Here is a 19689-nt window from a genome sequence, read left to right on the forward strand (position 1 = left end):
GGAGGAGGAGGAGGAGGAGGAGGAGGAGGAGGAGGAGGAGGAGGGAGAATAATCAAGTAACTCAGGGCAAAAATCTATCTCCTTACCAGAGACCTGGCCTTGGGTGGGAGGGGCGAGGCTGCTCTTTGTTCAGAAGGCCACAGCTTAGGAACCAGAGCTGAAGAAGCAGGCCTGGGGCTTCTAAGTGTGTGTCCTCTCAAGAGAAGAAGGAGCTGACAGGCTCCACAATCCAGCACAGTTCTCTGGTACTTAGCAAGTGCTACTGTATGATGTCACTCACCTCGTTAAGCTGCTTCTGTCCTCAACTGAAAATGCCACTATCTTTCTGTTAGGGGGAGGGAGAGGGGTGGATGCCTCCCTCTTACAAATCGTAATGTGTAGAATAGCAGCTTCATACACTTTACCACAGCTTCACTGGCCCTGTAGACTACTCCTTCCAAATAAAAGTCCTTTCCCTAGCACGTGACTTTCTGCTGGAGTGACGTGTGTTGCCCAGCTATGGCACCTGCCCTCTGCTCTTTTCCTGAGAATAAGCCAGTTCTGTCTGTCCACTTGCTTTACCGGATCCAGCAGGTGGTTTGAGGTTGTTTCTCATTGTAACAGCTGGTTCTGCTGCCCCAGTGGCTTAAGACAGTTATGCAATGCATGATTCCACAGCCACATGGCATGCAGTACCTTGGGGTTTTTTGTTGGCTTCTGTCTTCTACTTAACTTCTACCTAAAGTGCACGGACCCTAACCTTGGTTAGCAGAACCGAATTACACTCACAAATTACACTTCTCACGATGGTTCATTTCAGGAATTGAGTTGTCTCTACCAGCCCATTTATGAACCAGGCATGTAGAGCTTTTTAAAGAGCAGAGTTTTGTGACTCGTTCTACCACATTTAACCCCTGGCATTGGCTGATCCACTAAAGCCTTTGGAGTCATCTGTTTTGTAGGGCTTGTCATAATTCTGTAAATGAAACAGGTAATTTGGGTTCTGAAGTTTGTTTTAGAAAGTCTGTCCTGGCGCAGTGATGTGTGCCTCTAATTCTAGCACTTGGGTGGCTGAGCAGGAGGAGCATGAGCTAGGTCAGGTCCAGTTCCACTAGCCTGGGCTACAGAGCAAGCCCCTGGTGAGTTTAAGAAGCCTACTCCCTGCTTCACTTCTGCAGATACAGGGTATGCCTGAGAAGGACAGGGCTCCATTTGGAGTTGGGTTTTTTTTTTTTTTGCAGAGAGAGAGATATAGGAATCCTGCTTCTTTCTCATTCATCCAGCCATCCGGTCTGACCATCCGCCACCGCTTGGTGAGGATGCTGGCAAAGATCAGACAACTGTAAGAGTTTATGGATCTGCACATGAGTCCTCAACTGTCTTCTGCTGGGGTGGGGAGGGGCAGACAGCTCCCTCTTACAAATTGTAATGCGTAGGATTCCAACTGTATAAACCTCGCCACAGCTTCACCGTTTGGCGCTGTAGACTACTCCTCGCCAATTGAATGGTGTTTCCATGATTATACATCCACAGTAACACTTGACGTCTGGAATGCCAATACCTCCTGCGGTTCTCTTATTGGCCAGGATCGTTTGGGCCTTTGGGTCTTTTGTGTTTCCACATGAATCTGACAACAGTCCTTTCAGAGTTCTGTGAAGAATTGTGTTAGCATTTTGATGGGCATTGCAGTGAATCTGTCGATGGCTTTTGGGAAGATGGCCATTTTTACTATGTCAATCCTACCAATCCATGAGCATGGGAGGTCTTTCCACCGTCTGATGTCTTCTGTCATTTCTTTCTTCAATGTTTTAAAGTTTTTATCATCCAGGTCTTTTACTTGCTTGGTTAGAGTTGCCCCAAGATATTTTCCCTTGTTGAGAGGTGTTGTCTCCCTGATTTCTTTCTTGGTCTGTTTGTCATTTTTATATGCAGAGGCCACTGATTTATTTGTGTTAATTTTGTATCCAGCTACTTTGCTTAGAGTATTCAAAGATGTGTGAGTTTCCTGGTAGAGTCTTTAGGGTCTTTTATGTACAGAACCGTACCATCTGAAAATAAAGGTGTCTGACTTTTCCCTTTCCTGTTTGTACGTACTTTATCTCCTTCATCTGTCTTGTTGCACTAGCTAAGACTGTACTCCACTGAACAGAGGAGAAAATGTGTATCCTTTTGTTCCTGGGTTAGGAGGGAATGCTCTAAGCTCTTCCCCGTTCAGCATGATTGTGGCTGTGGTTTGTTATATATTGCCTTTATTATGTTGATGTATGTCTTTCAAATCCCTAGTCTCTTTGAGACTATTTTTTTTTACCATGAAGGGATGTTGGATTTTGTCAAAAGCCTTTTCTGTATCTAATGAGATGAGAAACCAGTGGTTTCTCTCCTTGAGTCTGTCTACGTAGAAGCTTACATATACTGATTCAAATGAAAGGCTCAGTGCCAGAAATGGGTTAACTCTTTTGGAATTGTTGGCCAGTGAGGTCCTAGACCCCCAGACATTATAGGCTCTTGCCGCTGCTTTGGTTATACCCTGAAACTTGACTGTAAGGCCCTACTGCTGTAACAAACAAACAAACAAACAAACACCACCGCATACTTCAGTCATAGGTACATGTTGCTCTTAGTGTAGAAGTCTCATTCCCACAGGCTAGCTTTCATAGTGCTAGAAGATGCTATGTGCTCTACTGGGAGAGAAAAATAGCCAACAGTCTTAACTAAGCATAAACCCTGGGAAATACACTAACAATAGCCCTGGCAATGTATGCTCACTGGTGCAAGTGTCATAAATAGGAGTTAACCCACCACTTTCTGATTGGACCTGACACACATTCCACACGAAGAACTCACTCCTGCTATTGTTACTTGGTCAAAAAACATAAGAGTGGCCAGGTCATAGGCCCTAGGGGGAACCTAATGCTACCATTCTGCTAAATGGAGATACCGATGCACTCCCTCAGTGCTTTTCCTTAAACCTCAAGGTTGGTACATCTATCAACCACCATCAAATAAGCTTCTTTTTACAGCAGGGAACAATGAAAACAGAGGCCCTCGACTTGCCGATACACTGAGAATGAGAGACTGTGGAACTCTCTGCACTAAGTGAGACAGCCGTGTCACATACCGGATCCCTGAGCCTTAGGGGCCATTGCAGCAGCAGGGGATATGGGGAGGCAGAAAGACTGTCAAGGCTGGAGGGAAACGACAGCGATAGCCCAACAGCACTTGCTGGACATGACAATGCCTTGCGAACAAACAAATAACTATGACTGTGTGCACAGGATCTGCAGCAAGGGATCAAGTCAGCAACAATTCAAGTGTGCACAGAGTGGGTGGTGGATCATGAGAGCCCATCCACCTGCTGAGGGTCCACTAGCAGCTGATGGATGTTGGGTGATGGAGAATCTATCCAGCTCCAGCAGGTTGTCATATGTACACACTAAGTAAAACGTACACAACATTGGGAAGGGATGGTACTGAGAAGGTGGAAGAAAAAATGGAGGGAAAGACAGGGGAGTGGATTATACACACATATAAAGTTATACACATGTATGAAGTTACACGCATGTATGGAGCTCTTAAACAAAGACATCATTTTTTGAAATTAACAAAACACTCTCCTCAAGCGCAGTGAGTGGCTCCGTGTCTCATGAACAAATGGGTTGCATGAGCACATGTGGTGGCAACAGCGTCACTTTCCCCACAGAAAGCAAGTTCTGCTGCAGTGGGGCCCATCGCCTTTCAGAAACATCAGCCTCGGTTCTAAGAGGGATCAGACAGAAGAATTACACTTGTAGAAAAGTTTGACTCGATTGTAGAAGCTAAAGAAATGTATTATATATTTTCGTGGTTTTTTTTTCACTTAACACATATGTGTATCTATACAAATGTGTGTGTGCATGCACGTACATATGCATGTATGCCTGTAGAGGCCAGGAAGGCATCAGATCCACTGGGACCAGAGTTACAGGTGTTTGTAAGCCACCCAGTGTGGGTGCTGGGAATTGAACCAGGTCTTCTAGAAGAACAGGAATGTTCCTTATTGAAGGAAGCCATCTCTCCAGCCCTTTTATTTTTTTGTGATGCATCAGTGGGCTGAGAATAATGGAAAGAGTTCTCCCACCCCAGAAACCTAAAATGAAGTTAACAAGAACTTCTGAGAGGTAAAAACAAAGCTCACGGCTGCCCTTTTCTTGGTATCAATAAAGCTGAGATCCATCCACCTCCCAAGAGGACTAAGTAAAGCAGGTCTCCTGGGCTCCTGCCCTTTCCTGCAGAGGTACCAGGGAGTTCCAGGTTTCGTCTACTTCAAGGATCTCACCAGATAGTGTAGTTAAGTGGCCCAGCAGAAACAATTCCCAGCTCTCACTGGAGAGTACAGGAAAGGAGAGGTGGGGGCTCCCCACCATGCACAAAAGAAGGGGTGGGGCACATGGAACAGGAGCAGGTAAGTCAGGTCTGGAGAGGGGCCGTGAACAAAGGAGCAAGAAACAATTTGGAAACAATTCGGAAAGAAGATGAATGGACACAAACATCAGGGAGTAAAACTGAAAGACGTTGAAGGTGAACTTAACCCCAGCTAGGGATAAAAACCACTGCAGGAGGATGGTGGACCAAAAAGACAGGAAAACACCGGTACCTTTGTTGACTTTAAGAGTCAGAAATCCATCCATCTGAGCTCACTGTACAGCAACTATGTCACTGAAGGAAGTAGGTAAAATGAGACACATTCAGACAAACAAAACCCGGCAGTTCCCACTGGTCAGGACGACTCCAGGGGGAAGGCTGAGGTCAAAGAGAGATGGCAGGGAAGGAAAGAGAGCACCTGGAGGTCAGAGCAAGGTCATTCCCTAGGGACAAGGGCCCCTGGGTGAAGGAGACAATCCCTACCTAGAAGGCCCTGGGAAATCAGGGGACATAGTCCTTGTGTCCCTGGAGATTCCTGCCAGGCAGATAAAAGTTTCTGCCTAAATGAAACTTTTGTTCCAGGAAAACATCAGGCGAGCAAATGTTCACAAACATGGCAGACTCCAGGATGGGGGAAAGCGAACACAAGATTCAAGGTTTAAAACAAGAGTCAGGAAAAACTGATTTTATATGAGAGAAGGCTACACTCTGGCTACACATTCTGAAGCTCCCAGAGAGACGAAGCCACACTCAGCACGAGTCTCTGTGGTGCGGGAGGGAGAGGAGGTGTGAATCGTGTGTGTGAGCCTGCCCAAGCAGAGACAGGGAGGGACTGATACCAGCACTTAGTAAGACTGAGAGAAAAGAGATTCAGAATGATGCATAGAAAGCTGCACACACTAGGAAGCTTTTCCAAGTAGTCTCTGAGAAGGCTAATCATGGAGTCAGTAACAACCATGTGACCGAACAGAGGAATGTGGGAATCTAAGTCAGCCTCCCTGTGGCTTGCATGTTGGCCATGGAGCATTAGTCCACCCCATCACACTGTTTGGGTAAACAGGCTGGCAACATGTTGAGGACCCAACATGTTTTAGGAGAGAGGAGACCGAGTCCCCGCTTGAGTCACCTGTGCACCTGATCTCTGCAGACATCCTCCTAGACACTGTACACAGCTGCAGAGGCGGCCTTGTGATGAAAGCCATCCCAGGGGAGTGACAAGATACGGGCCCCGTGAGCACACTGTGGTCACACACACACACACACACAAGCCGTGTGCAGAAGCAAATGGACGGTGTTCTATAATAGTTTTCTACCAGGAATCCTCACATGAGCAGGTGTGGAAAGACAGGTGTTTTGCGGCTCGTGAGGGATCTGACAACTCACGATCTTCTAGAAGTTTCGATAGGATGGTGTTCATCAGAAGCTGGGAGAGTGTGTGCATGTGTGTGTGTGTGTGTGTGTGTGTGTGTGTGTGTGTGGAGAGGAGGCCGGTCTGGTCAGTGGCCTGAGTACACAAGACCAGGAGTGGGGTGCCGTGGCACAGTGCGACACACCATAGAAAGCTACAGGAAGGGACTGTATTCACTATAAACATGTGGTGAATGTTTCTGAGTGCAGACACAGCCCCCTGACTCGGGTTCCCATGGTACACCTCACTGACATGCTCACTCTGTTTGTGTGTCAGTTAAAAATCAATTTTAAATTAAAGACTATCCCCACAACGTTTAGAAACAAAGCAGGAAAAACTACAGCTTTCTATATTCATGGATTATCCATCTTAAACGCCACAGTCTGTGGTACAGTTTCGAGCATTCGGAAATGGACTCAGGTCTGTATAATGTACTTTAATAGACATTCTTGTCTGGCTGCTCCTTTGAAGGGCACCTCGGGAGGTGCTGGAGATAGCAAAGGTCCTTACCCTATATGAGCTTTGATGTCAGGAAGAAAGACCTTGGTAAGCTGTTACGTCACATGGGTGAATGATGACTGGGATATTGTTCCAGTGCTCCAAGTGCTAGGAGGCAAGTCAACCAGCCAAGATTTGTATGGCTTTCTTTGCATTGTTGTGTTATTTCAGGGATAGCGCCTTATAGATCTCAGAGCCTTCTCTGTTAACATGCTCAATAACACCAATACTACTTAGTTAGCTACTCAAGAACACAGGAATCATACAGCAAATCCACACCATGAATCACAATGGCGTTGTCTACCTCACAGAAGCGGTCCGTCCATGTACCGCATGAGCTCATGAATAAACTATGTTATAGTAAAAGTATTAAGATTACTGGGATGGCATAGCACGTGTGTGTGGCATGTGACCATGGGCTGTATCACATCCCAGAAATCCAGGGACAGCCATAGAGGCAGAGACCCTGACCCAGGCTTAACAGCCCCACCCCAGAGCTCTTAGCAGACTCACCTTGCAGACCCCTCAGAAAAATCACACAATCCTAACCTTTTGTTCTTATTCACTCTGTGGCAGATGAAGTGCAGAAAGGATACAGGCTTCCTTTCATGGCTTCACAGGGCTAACTTTTATAAGAAACACACATTCTAGAAATACCACACACAGAACGGGACGCCATAAACCACAGCAAAGATACGAAATCAATTGCGTGATAGGCCTGTGTGCCTCTGGCCAGTTACTAGCAGGCCATAGCTGTTGGTACAGCCCAAGTACAAGCAGGCCTTGGGGTACTCATTATGACACGCCCACTGTTTGCAGCACAGTCGGTTCTTAGAGAGCTTGCGAGACTTTCTTTTCTAGAGCACCAAAGTCTATCTATAGATACTTACATTATTGCACTCGCCAAGGAAGTACAGTGCAAATCCGTCGGCTTTTGTGGCTGCCAAAGCAATAAAAAGAAGGAAGAAACTAATCTCAATGGAAGAATATAACATCACAGATTCTACAGCGAGACTTGGGCACCAGTCTTTGCGTGGATTGGTTAACATAACCGATGCCCATAAACAGAACAGTATAATGTGTGGCTTTGCTCAGAAGGTTCCCAGTCTTTACCGCTGACGGCAAATATTTTCACAGCATCCTCCAGTGCACACAAGAGGCTGCACACCTCATACAGAGGCATCTGTGGGGGCTTCGACCCTCACAATGGCAGAGGGGCACCACATTTAATTTTTGAGTGTAAGAAAACCCCCACAAGAATACTAAACAATTAAATAAGTACCCACCAAAAAAAAAAAACCCACATTGTGTAAATATACACATAACACTGAAGTGAACAGATTTTAACTTAGGTGTTTCTTCCAGATCATCCCAAGGCAATAATCATAACAAACACTGCAAGTCCTGGGAACTCCCTGTACCTCACTTGGCTCTGTGCCGATGTGGGCGGGCATCTAGCCTGGTTCACCTGAAGCCTTTTTATTACCAAAACAGTGAGGTGGCAACCGCATGGTGATGGTGGCCAAGTAGCCCGGCCTGCGGGAACATGCAGCATGCCTGGTGCACGGGAAGTCTTGACAGACACTGGTGTGCAGCTCTTGGGGATGTCTGTACTCTCCGGGTCATGGCAGACAGGCCAAAGCTCCATGTCTGAGGGACGGTCCAGCTCCTCCTGTCCATGTCTACAACACAAGCTCTTTTGGCAAACTACATAAAAACGCTGTCTAGACTAATAAGTTCAAAATGAACGGCTTCTTTTAAGAGAAAGCCAGGACACTAAGCTGGGTGGACGGGGAGATTGGGGAGGAGCTGGGAGGAGCTGGAAGAGGGCAATACGCTTGTTCAGAATTCACTGTACTAAATTCCTCAAAGAATAAATTAAAACGTTAATCTAAAAACCTAACATCTTCCTTTCTGAGGATGCTGTTGATTCATGACAGAGAAAAGCAGGTGCCAGTCCCTAGCTGGGCACCACTTACAGCAGGCGTGTGGCACTTATTTTATCTCAGGTAATTTGGAAAATTGGGGGTTTATTTACTCGGATAGCTTCCTACTCAGATGCTTCCACTTCAGACCGAGCCCAGCAATGGAAGGTGATGAAGAGTCCCATTCCCGGGATGGCAGAGGCCTCTTGTCACCTTTTGTAAAGTGACCTGCCCTGAGGGTGAGCGCAGGCTCCGCCTTACCTATCCTGATGATACTGCTCAGCTCGTAGAGGAGCAGGTGGTTGTCCCCGCCGGTGTCCAGCCGCTGCTCTATGTAGCTGTTCAGCTCGTACACGACTCCCTGCATGTTCGTATCCTGGTACTTTAACACAAAGATGACAGAAGTCAGGCCCACTTAATGTATGGATAAAATCCCTCGGTCTGCAGGGCACACTGTTTTTACAGCTTTGGTCTCAGGCTGTGGGCTGTTGCCAGGGCGTGTTTAAGCAGCACAATCCACTTGTAAAACAGGGAGGCGGAAAACTAAACTGTCTGTGATCCCTCCCCACCCCCACCTAGGATTATCCTCAAACTGCATCTGTGTCCACTTATTTATATAAACACAGCAAATGTTATAGATTACAACTTTTATACACAATGACAGCTTGCCTGGTAAAAGAGTTCAAGGGTCACCAGGGGAAAAGGTGGCAGCTCTCCTTGGAGAGGATGCTGAGTGAAATACCTCCCGTGAGCTCAAGTCCCTGAGCTCAAGTCCCTGCAGAGCAGGTGAGCATTCAGGTCCCTGCAGAGCAGGTGAACAGTGTGCTCTGAAGTGGCAGTCCCCGGAAGCACACACAGGAGTCCCTGTCATACCATCGGGAAGGGTGCCCAGGGTGCTCAACTGACCCTGCCTCAGTCAGACCACACTGTCCCTCTCTAAAGAACAGATGTCAAAGCCTCTCACTGATATCCCTGCCCCATGCTTGCCTTACAAACCCTATTTTCCAAGTAGCAAACACTGTGTGCTAAAAATAAAACAAAATTCGCTTACTCCTCAGCTGAAAACCTTTCCCAGGCTTCTAACTTCATTGAGAAAACAGACCAGCCCCTCCAGAGAACAAGGCTACTGTTCATCAGGGATTCGGTCTGTACTTCCCCATTCCTGCACACTCAGGGTCTTGGCTTTGACGACGCCTCTGTTTCTGGGCAACCCAGGAATCTCTCATTCTAAAGATCTGACCCTTTTCATAACAACTGCCCTGTGTAAAACGTGTCTGTGGAGGGAGCCGGGGATTCCATCGATCACTCATCCCACACTAGTGAACACAGTCCCTCTGGTGCTCACACTCTAATGGAAGAATGTCAGTGCCTGTTCCAAGTGCAGAGCAGAGGGTTCCCAGTGAGCCCCTCCGCAGGCCACTTGGGCCACACGGTGCTTAGCGAACACCAGCACTTTCCTGATTAAAGGTCAGAGACAGCGGGACTAGTGAGTCACAGTCAGCGATGATAGAGGCTGGGTTGCCACCCCAGGCCATGGCTTATGGCTGTCCATGCTTGGAGCCCAGAACAAGCATGAATACCACTGCCATCTGACATTACTCTCTGATGTCACCCACAACTTAAACCTCAGGATGGCAGGGGGTCAACTGCCTGCATTCACTGTCCAGAAATGAGGAGATTGGTATCCCTACAACGGAAAAAAATCAAAGCTGTAACCAGAATGGTCTGATCTGCAGAGTGCTGAAGTTCCGGTCAGACAATCAGGTGTAACCTGCCCTAACAAAGGGACAGCCCTCTGGCATGCTTTCAGGTCTTTAACCATAAGTTCTGGGAGAGCAGGTAGAAACCTGATGCGATCACCACACCAGACTTGTCAATGAAATCTTGGGGGAAGCCAGCTTACAGGCTTGAGACTTTTAAGATAAGAATTGGAGAAGCCAGGCCCAGGGGAGCAAGGACCTTGACATACAGCTAACAAATGTACAAGGCAGACTTTCTCCCTCCTTCCCCACAAGCCTGCAGCTTCCTACCTCGATAATTATTTGTGAAGAAATTAGCAAAACTACAGGACCGCTGGTCACTGGACTGTGTCTGTGGTGATTTATTGCTGCGTTTGGTAGAAGGAACAGACTGCCATTACTCCCTAGCTGTGTTCTAGCCTGAGACTTTTCGAGACTCCCATTTCACAAAGGCACCAGTGTGGTGACAAAATAGACTCACAGGCAGTTCAAATCCCAGAGCCAGCAGAACAGCACTGTGCAGGTTACAGCCTGAGAAGGCTCCTTTGTGAATTGTTCTGAAGGGCTCCATAGAATATTGGACTGTCTTAACCGCCCTTCTCTACTGCCAACCGAGTCTCTGCTGACTCTGAGGTCTCCCAAGTCCTGCAACATGCTTATCTGAGACTCACACTGACCAGGAGGAAAGCAGAGCAGAGAGAAGACAACCATGTCAAAAGCTGTGCTAGATGTGTGGGGTTTATTTTGTGGGATTTTGTGTGGGGGTGTGAATTCTGGAAACTGAACCCTGACCCCCACATTTGCCAGACAAGTGCTCTACCATTGAGCTGAGTCTCTGGCTTTGGGTGTTTCTCTTCCATAAGCAAACACATTCTTGTGTGTCTCAGGAGTAGGGGGAGAGTCAGCAAGTAGACACATGAGTAGCTGAGATCTGTTACAAATGTCTCCACATTGAGTCCTTTCTCACAGTCTGGCAATAACCCTTTAATAACAGTCTGTTCCCAGTGAGGTCAACACCCAGCAGTTACACACACACACACACACACACACACACACACACAGAGAGAGAGAGAGAGAGAGAGAGAGAAGTGAGAGAGAGATCCTGGGACATGGATGGACTTCTTATCATGGACTATTGTCTCTGTGACAGGGAGACACACTGTAACCATCTTCAAAACTTTAAACACTTCATAAAGTCCATGTGAGTGTCAAGTGACAGCCCTTTAAGATAGCTTGTAATCAAGAGCCAAAGAAGTCCGGCACCGCATAGCTTCCCAAACCCTGGGATGGGAATGGACACACTGCTGTTCAGTTCCAGTTCACACTGATCTTGTGTGGAACAATCTTTATCAAGGGTAACCCCACTGAAGACAGCACCTTGCAACAGATGCAATGCCAGAAAACAAAGCAAAGCATGTCCGGTCCTACCCGACAGATGTCATGGCATCTCCAGGAAGTCTTACTGTGTCCTCGACTGTCACTAAATGGTCACTGTGGTGCCTCCGGGTGTCTGGCACTTGTCTACACTGTGGATCCTGGAGACTGAGCTGGCATCCTCAGCCTGCAGAGTAAGCACTTTACAGCCTGAGCTGTCTCTCCAGCTCAGCTGAGACATTTTAAAGTAAGCAAAGCTATAAATAAAGACTTTTTTTTTTTTTTTTGGTCACACAGACACCACAAGCTGGAGGATCCTAACTACTCTACAACCAAGCATTGACTGGGAATGACCAATGAAGTTCACCAGCCTCAGAGGTGGAGGGAGCCACACAGATAGTGTGGAGTGAGGGGCTGGCGTCCAGCAACCATTTATTTTAAACTCTCAGTGGCAGACAGGGAAGGGCTGGCAGTTCAGTGGTGAGTACTCACCTGACATCTGCAAGACCCAGGAATCAGCCTTCAACAACACCTCAGAGAATGGGTAAGAATAGCTACTGACAGGATTACAGGAGGCTTACCCTAGACATCTGGGAGAAGGAAAAAGGCAGTTGCCCTACCAGTCTTGGAAAGTGACTCTGAGGAACGCTGTGCACCCCGTGGAGGAGCAAGGCATGCTCCTGAGAACAGAATGAGAGGTTTGGAGAAAACTTGAGAAGAAGCAAGACAGCGTGGAAGGAGAGCACACAGAGCACCAGCCCAGGGAAGAGGCCAGCCTCCCCTCAGACACTGCCCAGAGGATTCACACTGAGCGGGGGAATCAGGCAATCAGGCGGGATTCTACAAACAAATGGGGTATCCTTCTGAAAAGGTAGTACCAACAACTCTATGCAAGCCAAATGGAAACAATAAAATGAAGAATACTGAATTCAAGGGTTCGTTTAAGGATATGAACTAATTTAACTTGGGGCAAAAAGATCAACAGGACGCCAAGGGCTACTCAGATAATAATTCAGGCAAAGGAGGATCACACGATAATTAAGAGTCATCAAGGACAACAGCAAACAATTCTGGTGCTTACATCACTGCTAGAAACTAGCATATGGGCTTCAGGGTGTCAGTCCCTGGCGATTAAAGCTCTCAGCAGTGTGCGCTTGCTGGGGGAAATAAGAAAACATGAGCAAGCAGCCCATGTCTGTGACAAATAAATCAAACACTTTAGTGAGAATCTGCAATGGGAGGCTGGCTGGATTCATCGAGGCACAGTGTCGATATCTTCTATATTTCTCTCTTCACAATAAAGACGTGTGTTGAATAGCAATGTTCACACCGCCTGGGCTTCAGAAGACCGAAAGCAGCTGTGCATCTGGGCTTCAAACAATTCTTCTGTCGTAATATCTTTAAATACCTCTACCCTGGTGTGGCTTTATGGCTGCCGAGAATGGCGAGGTAAAACAGGTTAACAGCTTGAAATCTTGTGGAAAAGGAGTGTTTGGTTCGGCTCCCATCTTTAGAACTCGCTATCATGTGGCTTCGTAGTGAGCTTCAGAGTAAATGGCTCCCGCTGACTACCGTAGGTCGTGCCTGTCTTTTACATAGCACCTTCAGCATGCAGCCAGAAACAACAAATGGTCCGTGTGTTCACTCCGCTGCTGATATGGTGGGCTTTGCCTGAAGTGGGAGCAAGCCAATCCAGTAACATTGAGAGCCGTGCCCAGGTAGCAGAAGGACACACTGACTTGCCCTGGTAATTGTTTTTATATTGAATCCACTTGGGGACACCCTTGTGCTCAGAGCTGAGCTCCTTGGAGGTTTCCACAGCTCCCAGCTCCAGTGGCTACCTGAATAGCCAGCAGTTAAAGGCTGGAACACACAGCCAGCAGCCTGGGAAAAGAAGCGTTTCTTTCATTCACAAGTTCCAGTGCCTGAAGCAACTTTGAAGCCACGAGTTTGACAGTAAGAAGCCTGGCTTCCCTGGCAGGCATCCCAAGGGCTCTTCCTCATTAGGGTGCAGTGACTTTGTGGAAGAAAAACACCCACTGAGCTATTGGATTTTCAGAGTTAAGAATGTTTCCATTTTCTTTTACCTGTCTGGGGCCTGGCATCTCTTACGTGTTCTTTGGATGCTGCATTGGTTAATGCCGTCAACTTGGCTGGATCCAGAAAGCACCCAGGAAACAAGCTTTCTGGGAGCCGTATTTGAGAGGGAGTTTCTAGATTAGATTGGTTGAGGTGGGACAGCCTGCCCTACGTGCAGACGGAAACACTCCTTGGGCTGGGGTGCTGGGCTGGACTCAAACACAAAAGTGAGCTGAGCACCCGTGTTCATCTCTGCTCCCCGATCTCAACTTCAGGGCGACAGCTGCTCCACTTGGCTACAACACTTTCCCACCAGGATGGACTGTCATCATTCCCCAAATTGTGAGGGAAAATAAGCCCCTCCTCCCTCTAGTTGTCTATCCTGGGTACTTCGTCACAACAATAGGGAATGTGACTAATATAGTTTCCCAGTCTTCTGGACCTGTTCATTATCAAAGTGACAGGTTCTTCGCTGGCCTTCCACTTGCTTGTCCATAAGTATTAACTCAAATCATATAAAGCCAGCCACCGCATAACTAATGCCTTTCTTTCTGTCTCTCTCTCTGTGTGACACACACACACACACACACACAGAGGCACAGAGGCACAGGAACACATACACAACTGAAAATCCAGATACAGACACACACATAGGCACACACACACTCACATAAACACACTCACATACATACACACACACATAAGCATACATGTAAACACACATGTAAATACTCACATAAACACACTCACATGTATACACACATAAACACACATGTATACACAAACACATTCACATAAACACATAAACACATGCACTCACATTTATATACAAACACACATAAACACGTGTACATGTCCACACGTGTGCACACACACACACACACACATAATGAGCCTTATGTGTATGTATTTCACCCGTAAAACTTCCAGGCTGTAGGTTTTATAAGTGATCACTACCTGCATACTTAAGTTTAAAAGGATCCACTTTCCCACGCTCCTAATGGCCTCACCTTGTTTTCCATTGTTTGTTTGTTTGTTTGTTTGTTGTTGCTGTTGTTTCCTTCTGGTCACCTTGAGATCACCACTAAGGTAGTCCAGTCTGGGCTCAAACTTCCTATGTGGTAGCGGCTGGCCTCCTGCCCTCTTGTGTGCTGGGATCACACGCACGTGCTTACTTCTACCCTGGTTCATATCATGCCAGCTGGAGCAGGCAGAGTTATTCCAGGTCCTCCCCTTCCTCCCTATGCCAGCTGCCTGTGTGCTCGCTGTCCCTCTTGAAAACAGCCATGTTTGATGCTTTGCTTTGGAATTGACTGAGCACAGTTGTAAAATCTGCCACGTTAACTTATATTTACACTTTCATGAAATTCAATACTAAGAGGACTTTACCCTGAAAGGGGGCTGGTGCCATTCCTTGGGGACACTGAGGGTAACCTCCTTCAGTTGACAGCCACCTAGACAGAAAACCCCATTTTCTACCCATTCACAGAGAAGCCCAGTGTCTTGAGGACTCTCCTTCCTGCTTCCTCAGCTTTATTTAGCTATAAGTAGGTTTTCTGCCAATCCATTAGAAAGCCTCTCCAAAGGGGCTTCAGAGACAGCTCAGCAGTTAAGAGCACTTGCTGCTCTTCTGCAGGACCTGGGTTCGATTTCCCACACCACATGGTGGCTCACAACCATCTTAACGCTGGTTCTAAGGAATCAGAGGTGTCCTTTCCTGTGGACTCCCCTTGGACAGCTGATCATGTGATCCTTGAGGGAGGACCTTATCACAGGGAGGACTGACTTTCTGAAAGACCGGGTACTTGCAAGAGCAGCCTCAGCATGGAGCAGGGTGTGCTTCCTGCCCCTGACACTCCACCGCCCAACTTCAGGTCTATACTCTGCACCAATAAAGAGATTAAATCTCAGAGAAGAAATACTAGCAAGTAATAGCAAGTAAGCAAAGAGACATGAAGGGCTTAAAGACCAATGGGGAAATCCTTTCTGTGAAGTCAAAAACTATTCCTGAAAGATAAGAAGTTCAGCCTCTCAGGACACCTGCTTCTGTGTAAAATTCAGGGTGCTCTTAGTTCGGGGCTGTAGCAAAACACCTACCTGTTGCGTCTTCATCTGCCAACCTAACCATTTGAATATTATGACATCAACAAAACCATCTTAATTACACTTTTTTTTAAAAAAAAGAATTATTTATTTTTATGTATTTGAGTATAGTGTAGCTGTCTTCAGACACACCTGAACAGGGCTTTGAATTCCATTACAGATGTTGTGAGCTACCATGTGATTGTTGGGAATTGAACTCAGGACCTCTGGAAGAGCATTCAGGGCTCTTAACCACTGAGCCATCTCTCCAGCCCCTTAATTATAATCTTGATACTCAAGTAGAGACTGAGAGAGCACACTGCTGTTTTCAGCCCTCTGGAATCTCCATATCTTATTTGGGGTCCCCGGGCACACCTGTTGTACCTGGACTGGTCACCTTCCCTGATCTCCCACCCTGTCAGCAACTATTCCTGCACCTGGGAACTCCTTGTCACCTGTAACTCTGTTCTTCCCTCTGGAAAGGGACCATGCTTTCTCACTGTAGCCTCACTCAGAAGATCACACCGCTTGCTAGAACAGTGAAGGCAGGCACACAGCATAGTACGGTGTGACACTGAACTGAGTGACCAGAAGTATCAAAAACAGGGCCATCAAGAAAGCCCCACAATGTAGTAATGGATTTTTCATGTATATAAAGGAGGCAGGGGAAGCTGACTACCCCATGTAAAGCGATTAAAGTTGTCACTGTACGGCCTTCTCTTTCTTTACCATGTCACCCGAGTCAAGGAGAAAGCTGAACAGGGGTGAGTCTGGCTAACTATGGTAACGGCATCCCTAAGTCTAAAGACAACTTTGCCTATGTTTCAAGATCAATAAATCCAAACTGAAAAGGGACACTTAGGGCTCTCTTAATATCCTCTTCCCAAAATAATGACTCATTAAGTAAATAACAATATCCTGGTTAAATTTAGGGATGGCGACGTAGGATCCTGGTGTACTATGGAGACAGCTTGGTGCAGCCCCATGATTGGGCTGACAGTCAGTATCATCTCCCCCTCAGAATACAGACACACTAAACAGGGGCAACAGTCACTGTCTTTACCAGGCTGGGTTAAAGTGAAGGCCGGAGAATGGAATCTGGACTCTGGCAAAGCAATCTACCTGGCTACCCAAGAAAACTCAGGCAGTTACACTCCCAGGGGAACATTCTAACCCTGTCCCCTCAAGGTCCCCAGTCACTTAACTCTGAAGGTCCCTCACTCTCTCATCTGTCAGGAGAGTCTGTAAGCCACAGACTGGAGCAGCCAAAAGAGGCCTGGAGAAACTAGACAGCTATTTGTAAGTAAATGACCATTAAAAAGGGGAAAAGAAACAATGAGCCCCTAGGTGCATGGCTACATTTAAAAGGTTTTGTGAATGTCTGCCCACACAACCATAGACTGAGTAGCATCTTAGCACACACCTGACAAAAGCTAACTTTTGTGTGAGGAAGGACCTGCAGACAATGGATTTTGGGGAAGCATCTGTTTTGCTTTCTCAGGAGAATGCAAACATCAGTGAATGACTATTGTGGGCTAACCGTACAGGTGGAAAGGTAATTTAAGCAAAAGCAGGAACAATCAGGACAGAGGGCAGCTTGTTGCACAACTCACAGTTTACAGGGCACCCAGTGGCCCTGGGGGGTCTAGAGAGTGACAAAGAACAGTGGGGTCACGAGACAACAAACAGGAAGGGCTGGTGGGCCAAGGAACACCCACAAGAAGGCCACAAATGGATGGTTGCCAGCTAAGCGTGAAGCTCGCACACCAGGCTAGCTTAGTAAAACACAGCGTTTGCGGAGATCCTAATGGGCGCTGTGCCTCTCAAGAGCACAGAAGCCTTTCATAATAAATACTCGGAAAAATCAATGTTATTAGAAAAAACTTAAAAACTGACTCCATTCCCATCACTATCCCATTTCCAAGAGCAGAACAGCACATGGCTACAGTGTTCTGTCCCTACGAACCCCAGACATGCCCACGGACTGGCATGGTCCTGAAGCCGAGAGCTGAGATCTCTTCCCATCTTGATGCTGCCTCTCCCTGTTCTGCTTGGATTGTCTTTCTAAGTGTCAATCACACAACAGGAAAGGCAGGAACGTGGCTGGTAACAAGAATATGGCTAAATCCTGTGTCCCTCAAATGTCCAGGGTCACCAGGGTTACAGATGCATATGGCCACCCCTGCCTTTTCTTTTAAGATGGGGGCTGGGGATCCAAACACAGGTCCTCCCTCATGTGAATACCGGAGGTAATTCATTGTCTGAGCTATATCCCCCAGTTCACCTGCCCACCTCACTATATTGGCTAAACCCCTTAACCCGGCTTACTCTAGAAGGCAACAACATTGAGTATCTCGGGGTGCTGAGCACCACCCTGACTTCACAGAAGCCATCAGCCTTGATTCCTCTGTAATCGAGGTGGCTGGGCGGAGAACCGGGGATCTTCAGAGGCACAGTACAGATGGGCACCAGCTCAGTGGTAGGCTGTGGCGTCCTGCAGAGCGGACAGTGCTGAGAGAGGTCTCTGCAGCTGGGGTTTAGGTGACACCTCCACAGGTGGATGCTGTACAGTGTGGCCTTCAGGGATTCCTCTGGAGAATCCCTAAATCCAACCTCTAACTGCAGTCTTGGTTCTAACAACCCAGCATGGATATAGACCCAGGGTGTACAGGCACACTTCATCTGGGTACTCAGCCCTGGGGCCTTCGTGTGCAGCCTCTCTCTGTGCTGACTGCCCTAGGGACACCCTGGAAAGGGCGAAGATATCCTGCTATACTTTTCTCACCTGAATGCTAAGACAATAGGGAAATGTATGGGGAGGAACTTTGTGTCTTCTGTCCTGGGGCGGTGTTGTAGGAAATGTGTTCAGTTACTCACCCTGCTGACTTCCTTAGGAGTCGGTTCATCTGAGGGCAGAAAAGCAAGGAGAGAAACAGTTAGCATCTGGAAGGCGCACCGAGACACAGCACACTCATTCACTCTCAAAGCACTCCTGCAAAGCTCCCTCTTAGGAAGTCTGAGAGTCTTGGTTTTCAAGACTGGAAAAGTTAAACATACTACATGGAGAGAATAAATTTGTGGAGACTAAATACCACAGCAACCCTTCGTGCAGATGACGCTTTCAAAGATTCTAAAAATAGACACATGGTCACCCACAGGCACAGTCAACTCTACAACTCTACGGACACTAATGAGTTACAAAGAGGCAGGAGGAGAAATGCCACACAGACCCTCCCCTGCCCTGCCCCCCCTCCTAGTGAATATGCTCTGTGGAGAGGTCTCAGCAGGCATGCAAGGGCCTGGCCACTTCCTACAAAGGCAAGTATAAGCAGCACACACAAGCACACACCCCTACGGTCAGCATTTACTGCTGAAGCGATGGTGATGGCTGTCAGCTAGTCTCAGTTAGACCCCAAGGGACCAGCTATAGGTGCTGGCTATAGATAAGACCATGCCAGTATAATATCCACAGTGTAGAACATAGGGTCTAGTATGCCCTGTCAGCTGTGGCAGCTCTGCCGACCTCCCCAGATCCAGCCGGCATGTTGTTTCAATGTTGCATCCTTTCTCTATACAAACTACGTCTTTGCAAGCATTTCTATTTTAGGTCCTGCATCATCTTCAGCCATCAAAGTCTGTCTGCAAGTGTAGTACACCTGCACCACATTAAACTGGATACATGCTTTCACTGTACACTATAGGCTGGCCTCCAACTTACAATCCTCCTGCCCCAGCCTGTGTCTGTGCAGCAGGCACAATCAAAACCAGCCCCTATGCAAGCTCCCAAGTCCAGACAGGTCTGAGCCCCCTTTTCTTTCGGTGGTCCCCATCAACCCATCCCTGGATCCCAGTGTGTCCCAGTGGTCCCATTTCCACTGTGAGACCAAATCTAGTCCAGAGCACACTGTGGCTTTCGAGAATAAACAATTAGATTTCAACACTGGCTATCCCACCTCTGACTGGAATATGTCTGCTGCGTATGGGTGATGGCTGAGGAACGGCTCAGGTACTGCCTTTAGGCTCCTCTAAGACTGAAGAATGTACCAGGACCCCAGTACTTCTTAGTCTTCTTATTGAAGCAGCATTATGGAAATTTTCACTTGCTCTTCACCTCCTATTTTACTTTTTCCTAAATCTATCTATCTATCTATCTATCTCTCTCTCTCTCTCTCTCTCTCTCTCTCTCTCTCTCTCTCTCTCTCTC

General features: G+C 47.3%; 1 protein-coding gene across 1 annotated transcript in view; it reads right to left on the minus strand.

The window, feature by feature from the left end:
- Positions 1 to 19689, minus strand: part of Pde10a (phosphodiesterase 10A) — a 66129-nt gene that overhangs the window by 44941 nt on the left and 1499 nt on the right. Inside the window, exons 2-4 of the mRNA XM_028781474.1 lie at positions 18363 to 18523; positions 8473 to 8593; positions 7177 to 7226 (exon numbers count right to left, since the gene is read on the minus strand). Coding sequence (XP_028637307.1) covers positions 7177 to 7226; positions 8473 to 8593; positions 18363 to 18523 — 332 coding nt within the window. The remainder of the gene's footprint in view (positions 1 to 7176; positions 7227 to 8472; positions 8594 to 18362; positions 18524 to 19689) is intronic.

The sequence above is a fragment of the Grammomys surdaster genome, unplaced genomic scaffold, assembly GCF_004785775.1.
Source record: "Grammomys surdaster isolate TR1022 unplaced genomic scaffold, NIH_TR_1.0 447, whole genome shotgun sequence".
NCBI lineage: Eukaryota > Metazoa > Chordata > Mammalia > Rodentia > Muridae > Grammomys > Grammomys surdaster.